Source organism: Hemicordylus capensis, chromosome 2 (genome assembly GCF_027244095.1).
Source record: "Hemicordylus capensis ecotype Gifberg chromosome 2, rHemCap1.1.pri, whole genome shotgun sequence".
NCBI lineage: Eukaryota > Metazoa > Chordata > Lepidosauria > Squamata > Cordylidae > Hemicordylus > Hemicordylus capensis.
In genome coordinates this window covers 219,884,603-219,903,983 of record NC_069658.1, presented here as the reverse complement: position 1 = coordinate 219,903,983, position 19,381 = coordinate 219,884,603, and the positions used below count along the sequence as shown (strand labels likewise).

At 50.0% G+C, this 19,381-nt stretch overlaps 1 protein-coding gene across 2 annotated transcripts in view; it reads right to left on the bottom strand.

The window, feature by feature from the left end:
• Positions 1-19,381, bottom strand: part of FBN3 (fibrillin 3) — a 235,163-nt gene that overhangs the window by 40,586 nt on the left and 175,196 nt on the right. For both annotated transcript variants that reach the window (XM_053298377.1, XM_053298378.1), the window contains exons 43-52: positions 18,429-18,500; positions 12,050-12,175; positions 10,355-10,480; positions 8,611-8,736; positions 7,199-7,315; positions 6,985-7,113; positions 5,666-5,785; positions 4,289-4,414; positions 2,200-2,352; positions 838-903 (exon numbers count right to left, since the gene is read on the bottom strand). In XM_053298377.1, the coding sequence (XP_053154352.1) occupies positions 838-903; positions 2,200-2,352; positions 4,289-4,414; positions 5,666-5,785; positions 6,985-7,113; positions 7,199-7,315; positions 8,611-8,736; positions 10,355-10,480; positions 12,050-12,175; positions 18,429-18,500 (1,161 nt within the window). The remainder of the gene's footprint in view (positions 1-837; positions 904-2,199; positions 2,353-4,288; positions 4,415-5,665; positions 5,786-6,984; positions 7,114-7,198; positions 7,316-8,610; positions 8,737-10,354; positions 10,481-12,049; positions 12,176-18,428; positions 18,501-19,381) is intronic.

The window sequence follows — 19,381 nt, the reverse complement described above, 5'->3', positions numbered from 1 at the left end:
CTGCGACCAAAGTATCCGCGGTTGGCTAGATTTTTAAAATGATTTTTTTGGTGAAGGGTTAGCAATTTTGGTGGGTTCAGGGGTTCAATCCACTCATGCCTTGCCTACTCCTCGCAATTTAAATTGCCTTTGAGTGATTTGGGGGTGGGATCAAAAGAATTTCAGAGGTTCAATCTGCTCATTCCTCTGGGCGATTCTTGGTGATATTAGGGGATTTTGGGGGATTCTTGCCAATTTTAAAAACTTTTGATTTTTTGGTCTTTTCCCACAATAAATAAAAATAAAATAAAAATAAAATCTCAGTTCCCCGAACCTGGTTTCCCATTCATTTTAATGGCTCGCCAACTGCGAATTTGGTGACAGCCAACATCCTGGATGGCTTTAAGAGGGGTTTGGATAACTTCACGGAAGAGAGGTCTATTAACGGCTACTAGTCGGAGGGCTATAGGCCACCTCCAACCTCAGAGGCAGAATGCCTCTGAAAATCAGTTGCAGGGGAGCAAGAGCAGGAGAGAGGGCTTCCCAGAGGCATCTGGTGGGCCACTGTGTGAAACAGGATACTGGACTAGATGGGCCTTGGGCTTGATCCAGCAGGGCTGTTCTTATGTTCTTAATCATGGGGTTTTGCTGGAAGAGAACCTTCGTGGCTGTAGAGGGATGACCGTATGTAGAAAAGTGGTCCAGGCTCTGTAATTTTCTCTGAAATGTTGCTTGCGCATCTCCAGGCAAGAGACTTTTCTCGCACACCTAACGTGACCCCAGGCTCTCCCTGCTAGTGGAACGTCATCGTGTGTCGCACTACGAAGCAAGACTTCCTGCGCTGGGGAAAGCACTCACCTTCTCGTGTATCTCCAGGTCCAGGGATGGCTCCGTGACCATATGGGCACAGCTCCTGGAAGGCAACTGTGGAGGGGGTTAAGAATGAGACCGCACGCCTTTGTTTATAATACAATAAAATAAAGTACAATAAAGCATGGCTTTATTTATAAACTGCTTTATAAAATAAATTGTTGAAAAAAAAGAAAAAGAAAAACCCTACCGAGAGCTGGCAATGATAAATATTATGGGATTATATATAATGAAGGGAGGTTCATTCCCAGGCAGCATCTCCAGGTAGAGCTGGGAAAGATCCCCGTCTGAAGCCCTAGAGTGCTGCTACCAGTCAGGGTAAACAGGACTGAACTAGAGGGACCAAGGGTCTGACTCAGTAGGAGGCAGCTTCCTAGGTCCATCAAGAGGATCTATAGTGCAGTGGCAGAGCACGGGCTTTGCATGTAGAAGATCTCAGGTTCTTTCCCTAGAATCTCCAGACAGAAAGATTCCTGGAGAGCTTCTGCAATTAATACAGACAGTACAGGCCTACAAGGACCAAGGTCCAATTTAAGGCTACTTCCTAAGTTCATTTGCAGCATTCATGCCTCGAGGACAGAGCAACTGCTCTGCATGCAGTAAGTCCTACGTTCAGCCCCTGACAGCATCTCCAGGCGGAAAAGACCCCTGCCGGCCAGTGCAGAAAATACTGAGCTGGTTGGACTAAGGGGCTGACTCCGTTGGAAGCAGCTTCCCCCGTTCATGAGCAAAAGCCGACAGCTGTGTGCTTTTCTGCTGATGGCCAGAGGGGCCCTGGCTCCAGAGCATCTGCAGAAGTCTTGGTTATAGCCACAACATCTCCAGTGGAAAAAATTCAGCTGCCAGGTCTGGGAAAATCCTCTCTCTGCCAGAGAGCCACTGCCTCTTGGAGTAAGCAAGGAGTTCCCAACCTTGGATCCCCATCATCACCAGCTGGGGATGATGGAAGTTGTAGTCCTTTGCTAAGCAGGTTCCACCTTGGTTTGAATTTGTATGGGATACTGTCAAGATATTCCCCTTAAGGGATGGGGCCACAGCTCAAAGGAAGAGCACCTGAGGTCCCAGGTTCAGTCCCTGGCAGCATCTCCAGGTAGGACCAGGAAAGACTCCTGCCTGAAACTTTGGAGAGTTGCTGCCAGTCAGAGTGGACAATACTGAACTAGATGGATCCATGGTCTGACTGGGTATAAGGCTGCTCCCTACGAAAAATTCCAGCACATTGGCAAAGACATGGAGCTGGAAGCTCTTTTTGCCCCCTTTGCCTCCACCCTGCCCCCCCACTGCCCCACTCCATTTCCGCTGCCTTGCAAACCAGCCCGCCCCCAGGCTCTCCCCCCCCCGCTGACTCACCGTTGCCCTCCTGGGGGCAGAGCTCACAGGGGTCCCCCCAGCCTTCTCCAGGCATCTTGCTGCAGCAGCACCGGGCCTTGGTGGTGTTGAAGGCCTTGGGCACGGAGCACTTCCCGTTGTCAAAGCGGGTGAAGCAGAAACTCTGGCGTGTGTCTGCGAGGGGGTGGGGAGGAGGGAGAAGATGTCAAGGCCTGATGGGGCTGGGGCTTGGAAGGACCCCCGCCCCCTGGCCACAGCGTTTGGGAGGGGAGGGGAGGGGTTTCGTTGTCAACCGCCCAGAGACTTGCGTTTTGGGCAGTATACAAATACGTTAAAGAAATAACGCTTGTGTGTGAGCCTCTTGTTTGTTACCCCCTGCTAGCGAGGCAAAGAGGCCCCTTGCAAAGTGGTGATTCTCTGACATGTGGCAGGGGGAGAGCAACTGGCCCTCTCCAGCCCCAGCACAGCGTTCCTCCAGTGGCTGTTCCTGGCGTCTCTCTTGTGTTTCTTCTTAGACTGTGAGCCCTTGGAGGACAGAGAACCACCACATTCTTCTTCTTTTTTCTATGTAAACTGTGTTGAGAACTTTTTCATCCCAATATGCTCTATAAGTAGTAGTAGTAGTAGTCGTCGTCGTCGTCGTCGTGAGCACTGGTAGCCCAAGTCTCTAGACCAGGGGTCTCCAATTGCAGCCCCCAATCTGATGTTGGACTACAACTCCCATCATCCCCAGACACAATGGGTCAGTAGCCAAGGATGATGAGAATTGTTAGCCAACATCTGGACATTGTTAGCCACTGTTGGAGACCCCTGGTCTAGAGGAAGTATACCACTCAGTACCACTGTGGCAGAGAGAGGCAGGATGGATTATTTCCTTTACACTCTGCTTCTGGACTGCTGGGAAGCTTCTAGCTGTCCACTGTTGGAAACAGGATATTGAGGAGACGGTTCCCACCCTGGAACCAGCAGGGCTCTTTCAACATTCTTAGGTAGAAGCCCTGTTCAGCAGGGCCTGAGGGAGAGGAGAGCTGGTCTTGTGGTAGCAAGCATGACCTGTCCCCTTAGCTAAGCAGGGTCCACCCTGGTTTGCATTTGAATGGGACATGTGTGTGAGCACTGTAAGATATTCCCCTCAGGGGATGGGGCCGCTCTGGAAAGAGCATCTTGGTTCCACGTTCCCTCCCTGGCAACTCCAAGATAGGGCTGAGAGAGACTCCTGCCTGCAATCTTGGAGAAGCTGCTGCCAGTCTATGTAGACAATACTGAGCCAGATAGACCAGTGGTCTGACTCAGTATATGGCAGCTTCCTATGTTCCTATGAGAAGAGTTCACCCATGAAGGTTTGAACAAGACCTGGAGGAGAAGGAGGAAGAGGGCTGACAGAAATGTCCTGAGCAAAGCCCTGAGAAAAAGGTGGCCTTCCAAGTCCAGCCAGGGTTGAGGGGAGGCAGGGCAACATGGGGATTGTAAGTGAGACTATCAGGGGGACAACCAGGGTGAAGAGTACCTGTGGTACGGTACCTGTGGACATGCAGGAGGGCCAAGTGAGGTCACAGGATCATAGAACGTTAAGAGCTGGAAAGGGACCTTGGAGGTCTTCTAGTCCAACCCCCTGCTCCATGCAGGCATCTGCTACAACATTCCTGACAGGCGGCTCTCTAGACTCTGCTTGAAAATCCCCAGCCACGGAGAGCCGACCACTGCGTGAGGCAGGCAGTTCCACTGTCCAACAATTCCTGCAGTCAGGAAACTTCTCCTAATGCCTAGCCTAAATTTGCTTCCTTCTCATTGGTCCGAGTACTCAGGACCAACCGATAACAGGTCAGCACCTTCTTCTATGTGAGCTGCCCTTCGGACATTTGGAGACGGCTCTCCGACCTCCCTCTGGGCTAAACACACCCAGCTCCTTCAACCCTTGGTTTCCAGACCCCTCCCCAGCTTTCTGGCCCTCCTCGGATCCCAAGGACACCTCAGGCCACATCCCTGAGGGGCAATGGCCCAGGCACACACGAATAGGCCTTGCCACTTCTCCGGGTTGCCCAGCAGGGGCTGGAATCAGTGGGGCTGACTGGCCCCTGCCCGAGGCCAGCCTTCCCGGGGCGGCACTTACCAAAGCAGCGCCGGCCATTGTCGGAGAGCACGAATCCCGGTGGGCAGATGCACTGGAAGGTCCCGGGCGTGTTGGTGCAGGTCCCAAAGAGGCAGATGTTGGGCTCCTCCTCGCACTCGTTGATATCTGAAATCCGCCCCAGAAGGCTCAGCCATGGCTCTCAGAGGCCCCAGAGAATGGATGCCTCCCCCCCACAACCTCACCGGCTTCCCCTCTTCCCACCTCAGCCAGGCTTAGGCTGGGGAAGAGGGGCGGATTTGGTGGCAGCCCAAGGAAAAGGGAGGAGGGTGGCATGGGGTACACTCGTGGGGGTGATGGGGGTCGGGGGAGAGAAGTGGCTCAATTCCTGTGAGGAACAACCTGGCTCTGTCTTCATGCAATGAATAGTTAACATATAACATGGACATCTATAATATTAACCCCTGGGCCAATATTATATATGCCACTTCTGTTTAGCAGGGGGAGAGCAGCTGTCCCTACTCAGCCCAGCATAGCATCCCTCCTAGTTCTCAAGGTATGATGGGGCTGGGACATGGAAGGACCCCTGCCCCCTGGTCTCGGTGTTTTGGAGGGGAGGGGGAGGGATACTGCTTGCATGTGATCTTCTTGTTTGTTACCCCCTACTTGCTAGGCAAAGAGGCCCCTTTCAAAGTGGTGGTTCTCCGTCACGTAGTGGGGGTGAGCAACTGGCCCTCCCCAACCCCAGCATAGCATCCTTCCAGTGGGTTGCTGGGGTCTCCCTTGTGTCTCTTTTTAGACTGTGAGCCTTTTGGGGACAGGGAACCGATGGGAATTGCCTCTGCTAACTGAGCAAAGGGGCACTTTTTGATGTGAGTCTGAGGGCTATCTTATTTTGCAGGGGGAGAGCAACTGTCCCTACTCAGTTCAGCACAGAATCCTTCCCCAGGGCTATTACGGACATCTTTATTTTTAGATTGTCAGCCCCTTTGGATCAGGGAACCAGTTTCTTATTCCTTTTGCTATGCAAACTGCTTCAATAACTTTTTAAAAATTGAAAAGTAATAATAATAATAATAATAATAATAATAATAATAATAATAATAAACGATTATTTCATTGCTTAGCAGTATGATGAGAAAGCTGGAGTAAGCCACAGCTTAGAAGTGGTTTAGAGAAATTCATAAAAACTTAGCCTATCAATCTTATTCACCTGGATTGCCAAATAAAGCTAAACAAAACCTCCAGTGCAGAAGCAGTCTACCTCTGAGTAACAAATGTACAATTGCAAAGGCTATTGCTTTCACACCCTATTTTTGGGCTTCCTGGAAGCATCTGGCTATGGACACTGGGATGCAGGACCTCTGCTCTGACCCGGGGGTGGGGTGGGGGAACCTTCTTACGATGCAGTTGTCTTACCGATACAGTTGTCATTCTGCACCTCGTAGCCTGGAGGGCAGATGCAGCGGAAAGAGCCTTCCAGGTTCTGGCAGGTACCCGGAGAACAAGTCCCTGGTAGAGTGATGCACTCATTGACATCTGTAAGGAAGGATGAGGCCTGATGAGCTCACTGCAGTTGGGAGGTGGGTGGGTAGGTGGAAGGAGTCATACCTTTTCTCATACCTTGTCTAAGGACCCATATCTTTTGCCCCAGCTCCTCACTTTTCTACCCCGGCATCTCCTTTGAGGTATAGTACAAGTCCTTCAAGAAGGGTCAAGCCACACCCAGAATCATAGGGCTGGAAGGCACCCTGAAGGTCTTCTCAGCCAGCCCCCTGCTCATGGCAGGAAACTGCTCCAGCATCCCTCACCTTTTCAAGTGGTGGACCAAGACAGCTCTAAACCCTAAAGGGCTTGAAATGTGGATGAGACAAACACATGGCCATTTTGCACGATGGTGACATGGAGAGCTGGTCTTGTAGCAAGCATGACTTGTCCCCTTAGCTAAGCAGGGTCCGCCCTGGTTGCATATAAATGGGAGACTTGATGTGTGAGCATGGTCAGATATTCCCCTCAGGGGATGGAGCCGCTCTGGGAAGAGCAGAAAGTTTCAAGTTCCCTCCCTGGCAGCATCTCCAAGATAGGGCTGAGAGAGACTCCTGCCAGCAACCTTGGAGAAGCCGCTGCCAGTCTGTGTAGACAATACTGAGCCAGATAGACCAGTGGTCTGACTCAGTATATGGCAGCTTCCTATGTTCCTATCCTCTAGCTGCAGAGGCAATGGGTTGAATCCAAAGCTTTCCTAGAAGTATTTGGTGGAGAACTGTGGGGATGACCCTTTGGGATGATCCAGCAGAGATCTTCTTATTTAGTGATTAGCTGTGACTAATCACAGAGGGATTAGGGAGGTTCCATCCACAAATGGAACCTCCAGCTGTGGAGCAGTCTATATCTGGATTCTAGTTGATGCAGGAGACCAGCATCAGAGGGGCCGTGCCTGTGGGACTCCTGGAAGCATTTGTTGACCACTGAGGGAAACAGGGTGTTGGTCTTGGGCAGATCTCTGGTCTATGCAGCTCTTTTAATGCTCTCCAGCATAAAGGGGCCCAGATCTTTGCCCAGACTATTGAAGCTGGGAGCAGAGATCTCCTCCCCCCACCCCCCAAACAGTCTTCCTAGTGAAGCTTTTGATACATTTCTTGGCCCATGTAATGGACTCCCTCCCACTAGCCCCCACCCCGCTGGGATACCCTCCCTCAATGATTCCATGGCAGGGGGAAGATCCCAAAGGCACCCACCAATGCAGTTCTTGCCATCAGGCGTGTGGTCATAGCCCTCTTGGCAGAGACACCGGAAGGAGCCCACGTTGTTGATGCACTGGCCGTTTCGGCACACCTGTCCCGCCAGAGAGGAGCACTCGTCCACATCTGCAGGGAGCGCAAGAGGGGAGGTGAGCACGGGTGTCCCTCAAAGCCCCCTTCCCTCTGCCCACCACCAGCCCAGTCTCCTTACCCATGCAGTCGTTGTTGTGGGTCAGCTCAAACCCAGGGAAGCAGAGGCAATTGTAGGAGCCCACCGTGTTCTTACAGGTGCCGTTCCCGCAGGGCTGGCGGTCACACTCGTCGATGTCTGCAGAGGCACAGATGGGGAATGGAGCAGGATTGGAATTGTTATGAATGCTTCAGATTTAAGCTAGCGCCTGCTTAATTTCTGAGACTGGTACAAAGAACACAGATTCTTCTTCCGGCTCACCAAGGTCTTGCGGCCGTTTTAATGTGCTTAAGGAAAAGCACTGACACAGGGTCACTTAATGCTGAGTAGTTATGCCTTACCTGTTAAGACAAGTATTCTCAACCTTGAGTCTCTATATATAGTTGAATTACAACACCTATCATCCCCAGCCACAACGGACTCTGGGCATTGCACCTGGGGATAATGGGAGTTGTAATCCTGCTAACTGAGCAAAGAGACACCTTTTTAGTGGCGATTCTCTTTACTGAGCACGGGGAGAGCAACTGGCCCTATCCATCCCCAGCACAGCATCCCTCCAGGGGCTGTTGCTGGTGTCTATCTTGTGTTTCTTTTTTAGATTATGAGCCCTTTGGGGACAGAGAGCCATTTTAGCCATCTTCTATATATATAGGTCTCTAAGGCATACCTGTCACTGATCGCAGGCGTGGCAGTTCTCGCGAGAGTTCGTGAGCAGCTGTCTGGACAGCGATGGGGACAGGGGAGAAAATGGTAGTGGTGGCTAGCCAGCCGGCAGGCAAACCAAATGGTGGAGAATGGCGGCACGCAGGTGGGCAGCCAGCCAAAGAAACCTACGATGGCGGGGGCAGGCGGGTGAGAGGGAAGAAGGCGGTGGTGGCGGGGGGTGGGCAGGGGAAGAAGACGGACGATGGACAGCCAGCAGAGAGGGTGTGTGAAGTAAATGGCCAGCGGGCAGACAAAAAAGCTGCGGCGGTGGGGAGAAAGCTGCAGTGGGCTAACTAGAGGCGCAGATGCTCTGCGCCTGGCCCAGCTAGTTTTATTTATTTACCTTATTTCTATGAAAACCACTTTGGGAAACTTTGTTGAAAAGTGGTATATATATATTTGTTGTGTTGTATTGTATTGTATTGTATCGTATCGTAATCCAACAATATATGGAGACTCAAGGTGGAGCACATCTATGTTAAGAGCCCAGGGATACTAGTTTTCAAGAATCCCACAAATGGTAGACCAGGCAAGACTGAAGTCCCCCCCAGCTGATACAGACTGTTCTCATGTTGTGAGTTCTAGGAGAATGTAAAGCACGTTCTTTTATCTGCACACTCAGGACAGAAGCCATGAGGCTTAAATCCAGTTTGAATTGGGTTTAAAATCAAATGTAGTGTAGACGTGCCCGGGAAACAAGAGCGACCCTCCTCCCCAACTGCACTCACCCATGCACATCGTCTGGTCCCCGGTGGCCTTGAACCCATTGAAGCACATGCAAAGGTAGCTCCCTTCTGTGTCGACACAGTCCCCGTGGCTGCAGACATTGGGGATTTCCTGGCATTCGTTGCGACCTGGAAAACAGACATAGACACCAAGAGCCCAGACATGCAACAAGGAGGGGCCAAGACGCCAAGCGTGCACTCTCTGGAAAGCAGGAGAGAACTCTGGGAAATCTCCCAGGATGACACTGAACATAACCCTCCTTGTGGGGAAAGAGCGGAGAAGCTTTTCTCCCCCTTGTTATTTCCAAAGCATTTCTAATTGGTAAAGGATTTTATGGTCCTTCACCATAACACTCTGAGGTAAGCTTATTTAAATTATCATTTTACAGATGCAGCAAACAAAAGCATTGGGGGACCAAACTGATGGTTCTGGAGTGAAGAGAAGCCAGTTGGTCCCATTCAGTTCGGGTTCCACTCACTCAGAAAACCTTTGTTCTCCAAACTATTGATTGGAGTTCTCCATATTGCAACCACACACTTCAGGGCCCAGACTGACCAAATTGTAGTGTGCCCCAGCTGGACATTGGGATGATTCAGATGCCATATGGAACTATACTTAAAACCCGGTTCTGTGCAGTGTCCCCAAAGCCTCTGGGGCACATGTTCCCCCTTCCTCTGCCCACGCAAACGTTGAAAGAATTCTACTTCCAGTTTAGGTTGAGAACAAACCTATGGTCACATTCTCACAACCAGAACAACTGCGGTTAAAGAGTTAACTGCAATCAGTGTACCCTGAGTGCTCCTGAGGAGAGTGTAGCAAGAACCCAGAATTTCTAGGCAATTCCAGTTAAATTGCTGCAGTTAACCAGCATTTAGCCAGGATCTGATCCAGGTTATCTATCCCAGTTAAATGCCAGTTAACTGCAGTGATTGAATGAGCATTGGTTCTCATGACACACTTGATGGAAGCTCATGGGGTTCACTAATCATGGTTAACTCATTAACCATTATTGTCCTGGTGACGAGAACATGGCCTAGATTGGTTATCACATTCACGACGCCTGATCGTGGTTTATTCTAATCAATTTCCTTGAAATAAATGGCGATCTGAAACCCATTTCCTGGGTTCCAATCTTGGTTTATTTCAAGGAAGTTGGTTAGAATAAACCAAGATTAGTTGGTTTGGATGACAGGACCAATCTTGCTTTGTTTTTAACTTCAGCGGGAAGCAGAATTCCTCAGAGGCTCACACATGCAGGGGAGGGAGAGGGTGTGTTCAGGGACATAGCACGGAATAAAGATTTAACCTTGGTTCTGAGTGACATCTGAATCGGCCCATTGTGTGAGATATAGCAGAGTTCTCCGTGATGTTGTGGGGGACAATCTAGTGCTTCACATGTTCCTACATGATTCAGCCCTTGAATAGTTCCTTTTAATCCCCATCAATCTGCAAACTGCTTTTCATAATATACATAAATAAGTGAAGGCGAGATGATCAAGAATGACGATACTACTACTGATTGAGGTTAAAAGCTAATCAAGATTGCTCGTGTCATCTGAACCAACTGATCTTGGTTTATCTTAACCAGCTTCTTTGAAATAAACCAGTTCTTTTCTTTGCTTGCATGGAAGCCATCATACAAATCAACCTGAACAGAGGGGAAAGCAGGCCCAGCCAAGCCATGGATAAGCCTAGATAACAAGGGACCTTTGACTCTGGGATGCAAAGGAATAGCTCCCATCTTACCCACACATGCTCCACTAGGCGACAGCTTGTATCCGGAGGAGCATTCGCACCTGTAACTCCCTGGGATGTTCAGGCAGTCAGCGTTGCGTTGGCAAAGGTTCTCTCCGCTGCTGCATTCATCAATGTCTGCAGGAGAGGGAAAACACAGAGAGAGAAAGAGTGAATGTGGTGTAGACTTATTTTTGGAAGAGATGAAAACCAAAATGAATGGGGCCCATTCATTCTAAAGCGAACATAACAGGGCATGAATAGTACACATGGGGATGAATGCCCCACTGTTTCCCAGGGCGGGATGGGTATTTAAGGTGGCATCCAACAGCAGCTACCCATATCAGCTCTGCTGTTAATGACATAGTTGAAAATGATAGTTAAGATAAGACATTTAAAAACAACAACAACAAAATGGATTGAGAGTTGAAGATGAGTTGAAGATGAATTAGAACCATCCAAATGGGTCCCAAAGTGAACAGGGAAGGGCCAGGATGGGTCTGATGGACAAAGCAGTGAGTGGTGAAAATTAACAGTTTGTGTGTGTGTGTGCTGCACCCCCCCCTCTCTCTCTCACACACACACACATACACACACACACACACACACACACACACACTTACTTCTAGCATCACATCCACAAATCTCTGTCCTTGGATTCCACATTTATGAATCCAGATTTCATAACCCCTGGTTGTGTGTTCACAAGTGCCAATTTGGGTTACGAAACAGCCACACTATACTTTGAAATGCATTCCCAAAACTGGTTAAAAGCCATGTTTTCCAGCCAAACTGTAGGAATTGCAGTTCTGTAGAAGAGGCTAGGGATGTCTAAATGCATAGGCTGACATCCAGAGCGGCCCAACATGGGCACTCTGAATATCTCCACACTGCTTTGGGCTCACTGGAAAGTGTGGGTGGCCTTGTGCAAGAACACAAATACTCTGAGAAGCTTACTTGCACTCCAGAAGTGCTCGCTCAGACTGGAAACCTGTCACTAGACCATCAGTGATGTGTTTTTGCACTAACAGGGTGTGGAAATATTCGTAGTAGTAGTTTCAGAGCGGAGACAAGCTCCTAAAAGTATTTGCACACTTGGACAACAGCTCAAGACCACCTGGACTTCAAAGCAAGTCCACAATTGCATGGGGATATTTAGAGCACCCACATTAGGCTGCTCTGGATGTCAGCCACAGTTCCCAGGAATCTTTAGAGAAGAGAAGGCAGTTCAACCAGATTTGAACTGGTTTAAATGCCTACTGTGGTCGATTTGAGCCACAATCACCGACACTTTTTAAAACCTTTGCCCCAGTTTCTTCCTCCCCCGTTCCCACAGCCACTATTCGCAAATCAGCAGGATATACATGGATATTTGTTTGTTATTTCTTATTTGTTTGTTATTTCTCTGTGTAAACCACCCTGAGCTATTTTTGGAAGGGCAGTATAGAAATCAAATAAATAAATAAATAAATAAATAAATAAATAAATAAATTAATTAATTAATTACAGGATCAATGGTATGCATGCTTATGTTTATCCTCACAACAGGGAAATGACTGGCCCAGAGTCACCCAGTGAGTTTCACGGAGGAGCAGGGATTTGAACCCGAGTTTGCCCTGTCCTAGTCCAACACTCTAACCACGACACCACGCTGGCATGCAGTTCCTAGAAGCTTTATTTTCTTGCCGCCGTTCCCCCAACCACTACCTTCACAGATCAGCAGGATGTTATTGTAGCTGAAGCCAATGGGGCACTCGCAACGGAAGCTTCCGATCTGGTTGATGCAAACACCATTGGTGCAGATGGCTGGGATCTCGCTGCACTCATCAATATCTGTAGAAATGGAGCAAATTAGTGAGGAATTCACAGATCAGAACTTGGGCCCTTCTCTTCTAGAGAAACTTCTCATCAATCCCTCCCATCCTGAGCTCCTTCGGGGACTCCCAAGGCCCTAATTAACTCCCCGTTCGGCTCTCATTCTGATTGGATGGCTGGTGGAGGGCTGCACAAATGTGGCCCTCCTGCAGATACTGGCCTACAACTCCCATAATCCCTATTGGCCACTGTGGTTGGGTATTATGGGAGTTGTAGTCCAATGACAGCTGGAGGACCAAAGTTGTGTAGCCCTGCTCTAGTGGTACTTAAACCGTGGGGTGAAGACAGACATAACATATGCAGTGGGGGTGTTATGGAAACGACAGTGGAGGGTGTTTTGGAAACACCAGCACCACCTTCAATCCTTCTCCTTTCCAGGGCTGAGCTGTGAAACAACAGTTCTGCAAGTCCCATGGACAGCACTGACTGGCTAACACCTGTGACATTGTAATGATACCTCATAAAAAGGTACATTGGTACTCACCGTGAAGGTGTCTTCTGGCTGGTGTAGAAGAGGTCACCCAAGCTTGGGATTACATCCCCCCCACATGCTCCAAAAGGCAGGAAGTAGTCATACTTGAAGATCCTTAACCCAGTGCATGTGGGCGGATCTCCTCAGTGCTTAAAACAGCTCAAGCTACGGAATGAAAACCACAGAACACAACAGAGAATATACAACAATATACAAACAATAATGCGGAGAAAGACAGAAAAACTGTCCCCCTACAACCAGATCATCAGCTCCAGCCTAACACAACCCGGGCGGGCCTTGGGTGACCTCTTCTACACCAGCCAGAAGACACCTTCACGGTGAGTACCAATGTACCTTTCTCGGCTGGTGTAGGAGGTCACCCAAGCTTGGGACATACCACAGCACCAACCACGGGAGGGAAAATACCCAAGCTGGAGCTACTGACCCGGAAGGACCTGTTGCAGGACCCTCCGACCAAATGCTGCTCTGGCAGCTTCATGTTCATCCAACTTGTAATGCCTTGAAAATGTAAAAGGCAACGACCAAGTAGCCGCCTTGCAAATCTCTTCATGGGACACCGGTGAAGATAACACAGTGGAAGTGGCTGCCGATGTAGTTGAGTGCGCCGTAATCTGACCAGGCACCGAAAGTTTCTGGGCTTCATACAACATCGTAATGCATGAATGAACCCATCGAGCAATAATGGCTGAAGAGACCTTGCATCCCATCTTAGAAGCCTTAAAGGCCACAAAAAGAGCATCTGACTTACGAAAAGCCTGCGTCCGGTTGCACTCCTTCTCTGCAGGGTGACGAGCATCCGGACAAAAAGAAGGTAATTAAATGACCGCCTCACGATTAAACTGAGACTTTACCTTAGGGATAAACGAAGGATCCGGGATAAGTCTCACAGAGTCCTTAGAGAAATTACACAAATTACTCTCAACTGACAGAGCCTGCGATTCAGAAACCCTCCTGGCTGATGTTACAGCTACTAAAAAGGCCACCTTCCAGGACAGCATCTGCAATGATACAGATCAAAGTGGTTCAAATGGCGGAAACTGCAGACCCCACAACACAATATGCAAATCCCATGACGGAAAACGATGGCAGACCAGAGGAGACAACAAAGCTGCCCCCCTCAAGAACTTGCGTAGAAGAGGGTGCCACGCCTGAACAAACGCTGATGAGGAAACAACATCTGGATCAAGCACGCCGCCTGGTGTTTAAGCGTGTTGGGTTTCAGACCAAGCGCAAGGCCATCCTGAAGAAAAACCTAGTAATCCCCTCGACCTGCACTTGTCCAGCTGCAGGGAGAGCTTTGCTGTCCAGCGCAGAAAACTACGCCAAGTCGATTGGTAAATCTTGTTGGCTGAACACTTTCTAGATGCAAGGATGGTAAATCGGACCTTGACACAGCAGAACTGGATGGTCTGGCAAACTGAGTGGATGACCTATGGTCAAGTTGACGATCTCAGAAAACCAAGGCCCTCTGGGCCAAAAAGACGCAATCAATATCAGGGATGCCCGGAAACCCCGCAGCTTCCTGAGGCAACGGGAGAGCAGCGGCACTGGAGGAAATGCATTCAGCAGACACGGACGCCATGGCACCGATAGCGTATCCGTCTCTTCTGCCCCCAACATCGGGCAACGTGAGTAAAACCTCTGAATCTTGGCATTCTGAGGATATGCAAACAAGTCTATCTGGGGACATCCCAGCTGCTCTGTCAGCCACCTAAATACTTGAGGGTGCAGGCCCCATTCTGCCGGCTGGATCTCCTGCCGTCTTAGCCAATCTGCCCGAACATTGGAAATTCTGTTTACATGATGGTCCAGAATGGATATTAAGTTGTTCTGTACACATTAAGATATTCCTTCCCTTCACCAAGGGCGTGAAGGCTCTTAGGGCCAGAAAGACAGCCCACAGCTCGAGCCAGTTTATGCTATGGAGCAACTCTTCCACCGACCAAAGCCCCTGGGCAGAACTGTTCCAACAGTGAGCCCCCCAGCCCGATAGACTGGTGTCCGTCGTGACCATCACTCTCTCGGGTTCTATGAACAGCTTGCCCTTGTCTAGGTTCCCCGGGCCGTCCAACGAATCGACTCGCGAAGAGACACCTAGAGAGGAATGTTCTTGTCACGTTTGAGGGCAATCCTGTGCTGGTAAAGGAGGAAACCCCACTGTAACTGGCGTAGATGAAAACCTCGCCCAAGGCACCGAGTCCATAGCCGCCACCATGAGACCCAACAAACTTGCTAGATTGAGAAGGCTGGCCCACAGTCTCGAAGCAATCACACGAGCCAGTGACGTTAAGACCTCCATCCGATCCTGTGGCAGAAACAGTTTGCCTACTGAGGTGTCCATTACCATGCCCAAATGACGAAGGCTCTGTGTGGGCATCAGGTGACTCTTGCCCACATTTATCAGAAACCCATGCGCACGTAACACAGACATTGTTCTGGACAGAGCCGACTGAACTGCCCCTTCTTGAGCAAGTTGTCGAGGTAACAATACAGGTGGACCCCCTCAGTGCATAAAGTGGCCACTAGCAGACTAGAACCTTCATAAAAACTTGGGGGGCTGATGAGAGACCAAAAGGAAGGGCTCTGTACTGATAATGCCTCCCCATGTAGCAGAAGTGAAGTATATGTCGACTGCGTGGATGAATGGGGATGTGTAAATACGCCTCCTGGAGATCTATTGAAGTCATGTAGTCCCCCATCTGCAATGCCTCTGAGATGGTACAAAGGGTTTCCATCCTGAACCTCCTTTTTATCACAAAACAGTTGACTGGGCGTAGGTTGAGAACTGCCCTGGCCGATCCGTCCTTTTTTGGCACCGTAAAATCACAGAATAGATGCCCTTGCCTCTCTGAAGAGGTGGGACCTCCTCTATGGCCCCTATAGCCACCAGATACTGAATGGCCATGGACAACCCCTTGTGCTTTTCCGGTTTCCCAGATCTAGGGGTAAGGAGGAATCTGTTTCCTGGGGGGCTGGCCAGCTCCACTTCGTACCCGTGTAGGCTAATGGAAAGAACCCACCTGTCGATGGATTCTTTCCAAAACAGTCCAAATGGCAGACCCCCACTTTGCCTGAGTGGGAGTCAGAACTGCTGCTTTGGGGCCCCGCTGCTGGTTTCCGAGAGACTGATGGTTCTGCTGAGTGCACCCTTGCCTGCCTTGGCCTCTGGATCTGTTCCACTGCGATCAAAAAGGCCTAAAAGGCTCCCTCTGACAAACTGAGGTCTAAACGCCCTGAAGGTTTGCATCGGTCTATGATTAAAACTCTTGTCCTTCTTCCTAGGAGCTGATGGCAGAGCCCTGCGGTTATCCTTAGTTTCAATGAGGACCTCTTTCAGGGCCTCATTCCCAATTAGCTTTCCCCCCAGCATAGGGAACAGCAGCTAATTTATCCCTAGACGTATTATCAACTTCCAAAATTTTAGCCATATGTTGCGTCTTGCCAGGACACCTGCACTGACCGCACGTGCCGAGAACTGAACACTGTCCAGAGTAGCATCCGCTGAAAAGGCAGCCGCCCTCTGCAGACGAAGTAGCTTATGCCACATCTTAGACTGATTAGTGGGAGGGTCATTGGGTAACTCGCCAACCCACAAGACTGATGCTCTAGACACCAAGGACACAGTGGTGTCAGCTCTGATGGCCACTGCTCAAGCCTCGTGGGCCCTGCGCAGTGCAGATTCTGCTTTTCTGTTTTCTGGCTCCTTAGAAGAGGAGTCCCCATCCTTGGGTACCACTGTGCTACTAAGTAGGGCCCCGAAGTGAGCAACCGTAAGTGGCACCTTCAGCAAGTCCAGAGTCTCCTCCTCAAAGTTGTACAATTTGCTAGCCAATGTCAACATATGCTTTGGGAGTCGCAATAGCTGCCCATTCCTCCTTGATGGTCTTAGTAAAGCCCTCAGGTATCACTGATTTAATCTGCTGTACCTTAGCCTTAGGCAGCACCAAGGAGCCCTTGGACACAGGAGAGATCTGTTCCTCTGTAACTGGCTACAGATCAAGCGCAGCAATAGCCTGGTTAATTAGTGGCTGAAAATCCACCATAAGAGAGAGCCTCTGACTGTGTAAGTTTGCAGCAGAGTCCTCAATCATCTCCCCATCTTCCGAGGAGGAGGGCCCCTTGTCTGGGTTGCCCAGCAATGTCTCTGACCCACTGACCCTGGGTCACAATAGATCTGGGGAGTCCTCTCCAGACTCATCTGAAGACCTCCCTCTACGCAAGGGCACAGAGTCCTGGCGTATAGCCACCCTGGGCTGCTTAGCGGGCAACATCTCCTCCTGAGAGTCTGAGGGCGACACATGGATCACAGCCTGCCTTGCAATGCCTTGCAGGCTTCCGCGCTTTAAGCGCCGCTGCCAGTGAGACCTGAACGGCCTCCTGAATCCAGCCCTTTGCAGTGGCAGCATCAGGGGGAACCCCCACATTCCCTGTAGGAGTAGGCCCTGAGGGAGGGGCCACATAGGGGGCATCTGCACTCACCTCCTCCCCCCCGAGCAAGTCCCGATCTTACCGGGGGGAGCTGTTCATGGCCTTCTGGGTGCTCCGACGCCCCATCCACGGGCTCAGCACCGCCTGCCTCATCATCCTGCACGTCTTCCCCGTCTGATTCCGACAGGCTCTGGGGCGGCCACTCCTGCTGACGTTCCTTTCAGCGTGGCCCCAATACTCGCTGAGGCAGTCCTCCTCCTGCACGCCCAACTGCTAGGGAAAGGAGTTGGGGGGGGGGCGAGGCCAAACATCACAGGCTTACCTTGCTCGCGCTGCCGGGCGAAAGCTCTCTCACCAACGGGGCCTCCTTGTAGGGAAGCCTCCGATTCTGGTGCCACCACTTGTGTCCTGCTACGGTGGATTGCTGGTGGCATGAATTGCGCCCAGTCTCCTCACCGGTATCTGGCCACCAACGGGGCCTCCTTGTCAGGAAGCCTCCGATTCTGGTGCCGCCACCTGCGTCCTGCTTCGGTGGATTGCTGGTGGCATGGATTGCGCCCAGTCTCCTCACCGGTATCTGGCAACAGAGAGGACCGCTGTGGCCTACAGGCGCCAGCAAGGTCATCTGATACATCTGCCATTTTCCTTACAGGATTTGCGCAGTCCCAAGTTTTTGGCGGGAACAGGCGCTGATTGGCGGATCTCTCCCTAATAGCCAGGAGTCCGAAGGTCTTCTTAGCGGACATCGGCCAAAAGATTGGCAAGAGGTGAGGAGAGGTAACGAATAACAGAAAGGACAGTAGAAGAACAGATATGAATTTTTTTTTTTTTAAATTTAAAATTATTATTATTATTTTTTTCTTTAGTAACTAGAGAGAACTAATAGTAGTAGAATACCAGGTGAAGAATAGATTGGAAATAGTCAAAAACAATAGGAATATAAGCAGAAGAAAAGAAGAGGCCTAGTTAACTAGGCCAAAGCCAGCGAGCTGTAATGCGAGCCTTCTGGAGCAAAGGCAGGAAGTAGAACTGAGGAGATCCGCCCACATGCACTGGGTTAAGGATCTTCAAGTATGACTACTTCCTGCCTTTTGGAGCATGTGGGGGGGATGTAATCCCAAGCTTGGGTGACCTCCTACACCAGCCGAGAATGCTGCTTTTTAAAAAAATGTAAGAAAAAAATCTCTCCTAGAAGTGTGTGGGCAGTAATGCTATTCTGTTTCCCCCTCCACGCCCTCTAACAATAACTTTGTGGAGACTATTAACGGCTGGGCTTTGGGGTTCACTTACCAATTGGTTTTCCTGTGTGGATATCAATGATGAATCCAGGCGCCTGGTTACCACAAAGGATCTGGTACTCAGCTGCAAGAGATAGGGGTAGGCAGTGTCTAATTGTGGCTGGGTGCGGGAGAACAAGTCTTTGCAAGACCTTAGGCACAAGTCGTCTAGCAACTCAGGTTCAGCAAAGATTACTGGCATTAGAGTGCCTATCACTCCATGCCACCCAGAGACGTAGGTTTGGGCAGGGTATAAATTTGATAGACAGATAAACAGATAGATAGACGTTCTACAGATTTGTCTCTGAGTAAACCAGAGTCCCTCCTTGCAGGTTTACCATCTAAGAAGGCAAGACACAAGGGGTGGCTTCACAAGGCTATGCTGACATCAGGAGTGTCATGCGAACCCAACAATGTTGGCATATTTTACTCCACTTGCAGTCTGGAATCCAACATCTGTTTGGCACTTCAAATCTTGGTTACAGATGCTGGATTCTGGAGCAAAACTATAGGGCAGGGGTTCTCAAATGGGTCTCCAGCTGTTGCTGGACTATGACTTGCATCATCCCCAGCTGCAATTTTGCAGCTGGGGATGATGGGAGTTGTAGTTCACCAATGGCTGTAGACCCATGTTTGAGAACTCCTGCTGTAGAGACATTCTAAAGCACTAGAAGCATAAACTGAGGTCCAGCAGTACAGCCATGGGGGCTCCCCAGTTGGTCTCCCATCTGGGCACCCAGACCTGCAAAGCTTCAGCAAGGGGGCTGCTTTGAGGACTGAGAGTCCCATGCTCTGGGACTGTGAAGAACCATGCTGGTTTTCTTTAGACTAAGTCTGGAAAGTGCTACTGGCTTGGTCACCTATGGTGAACAATGATTGCCCCTAGCTGACCAAGCAGGGAATCTTTACAGCATTGGGTGGCTCTTTTTCTTTTGTATTCAAAGCAACAGGCACAGAAGGGATGTG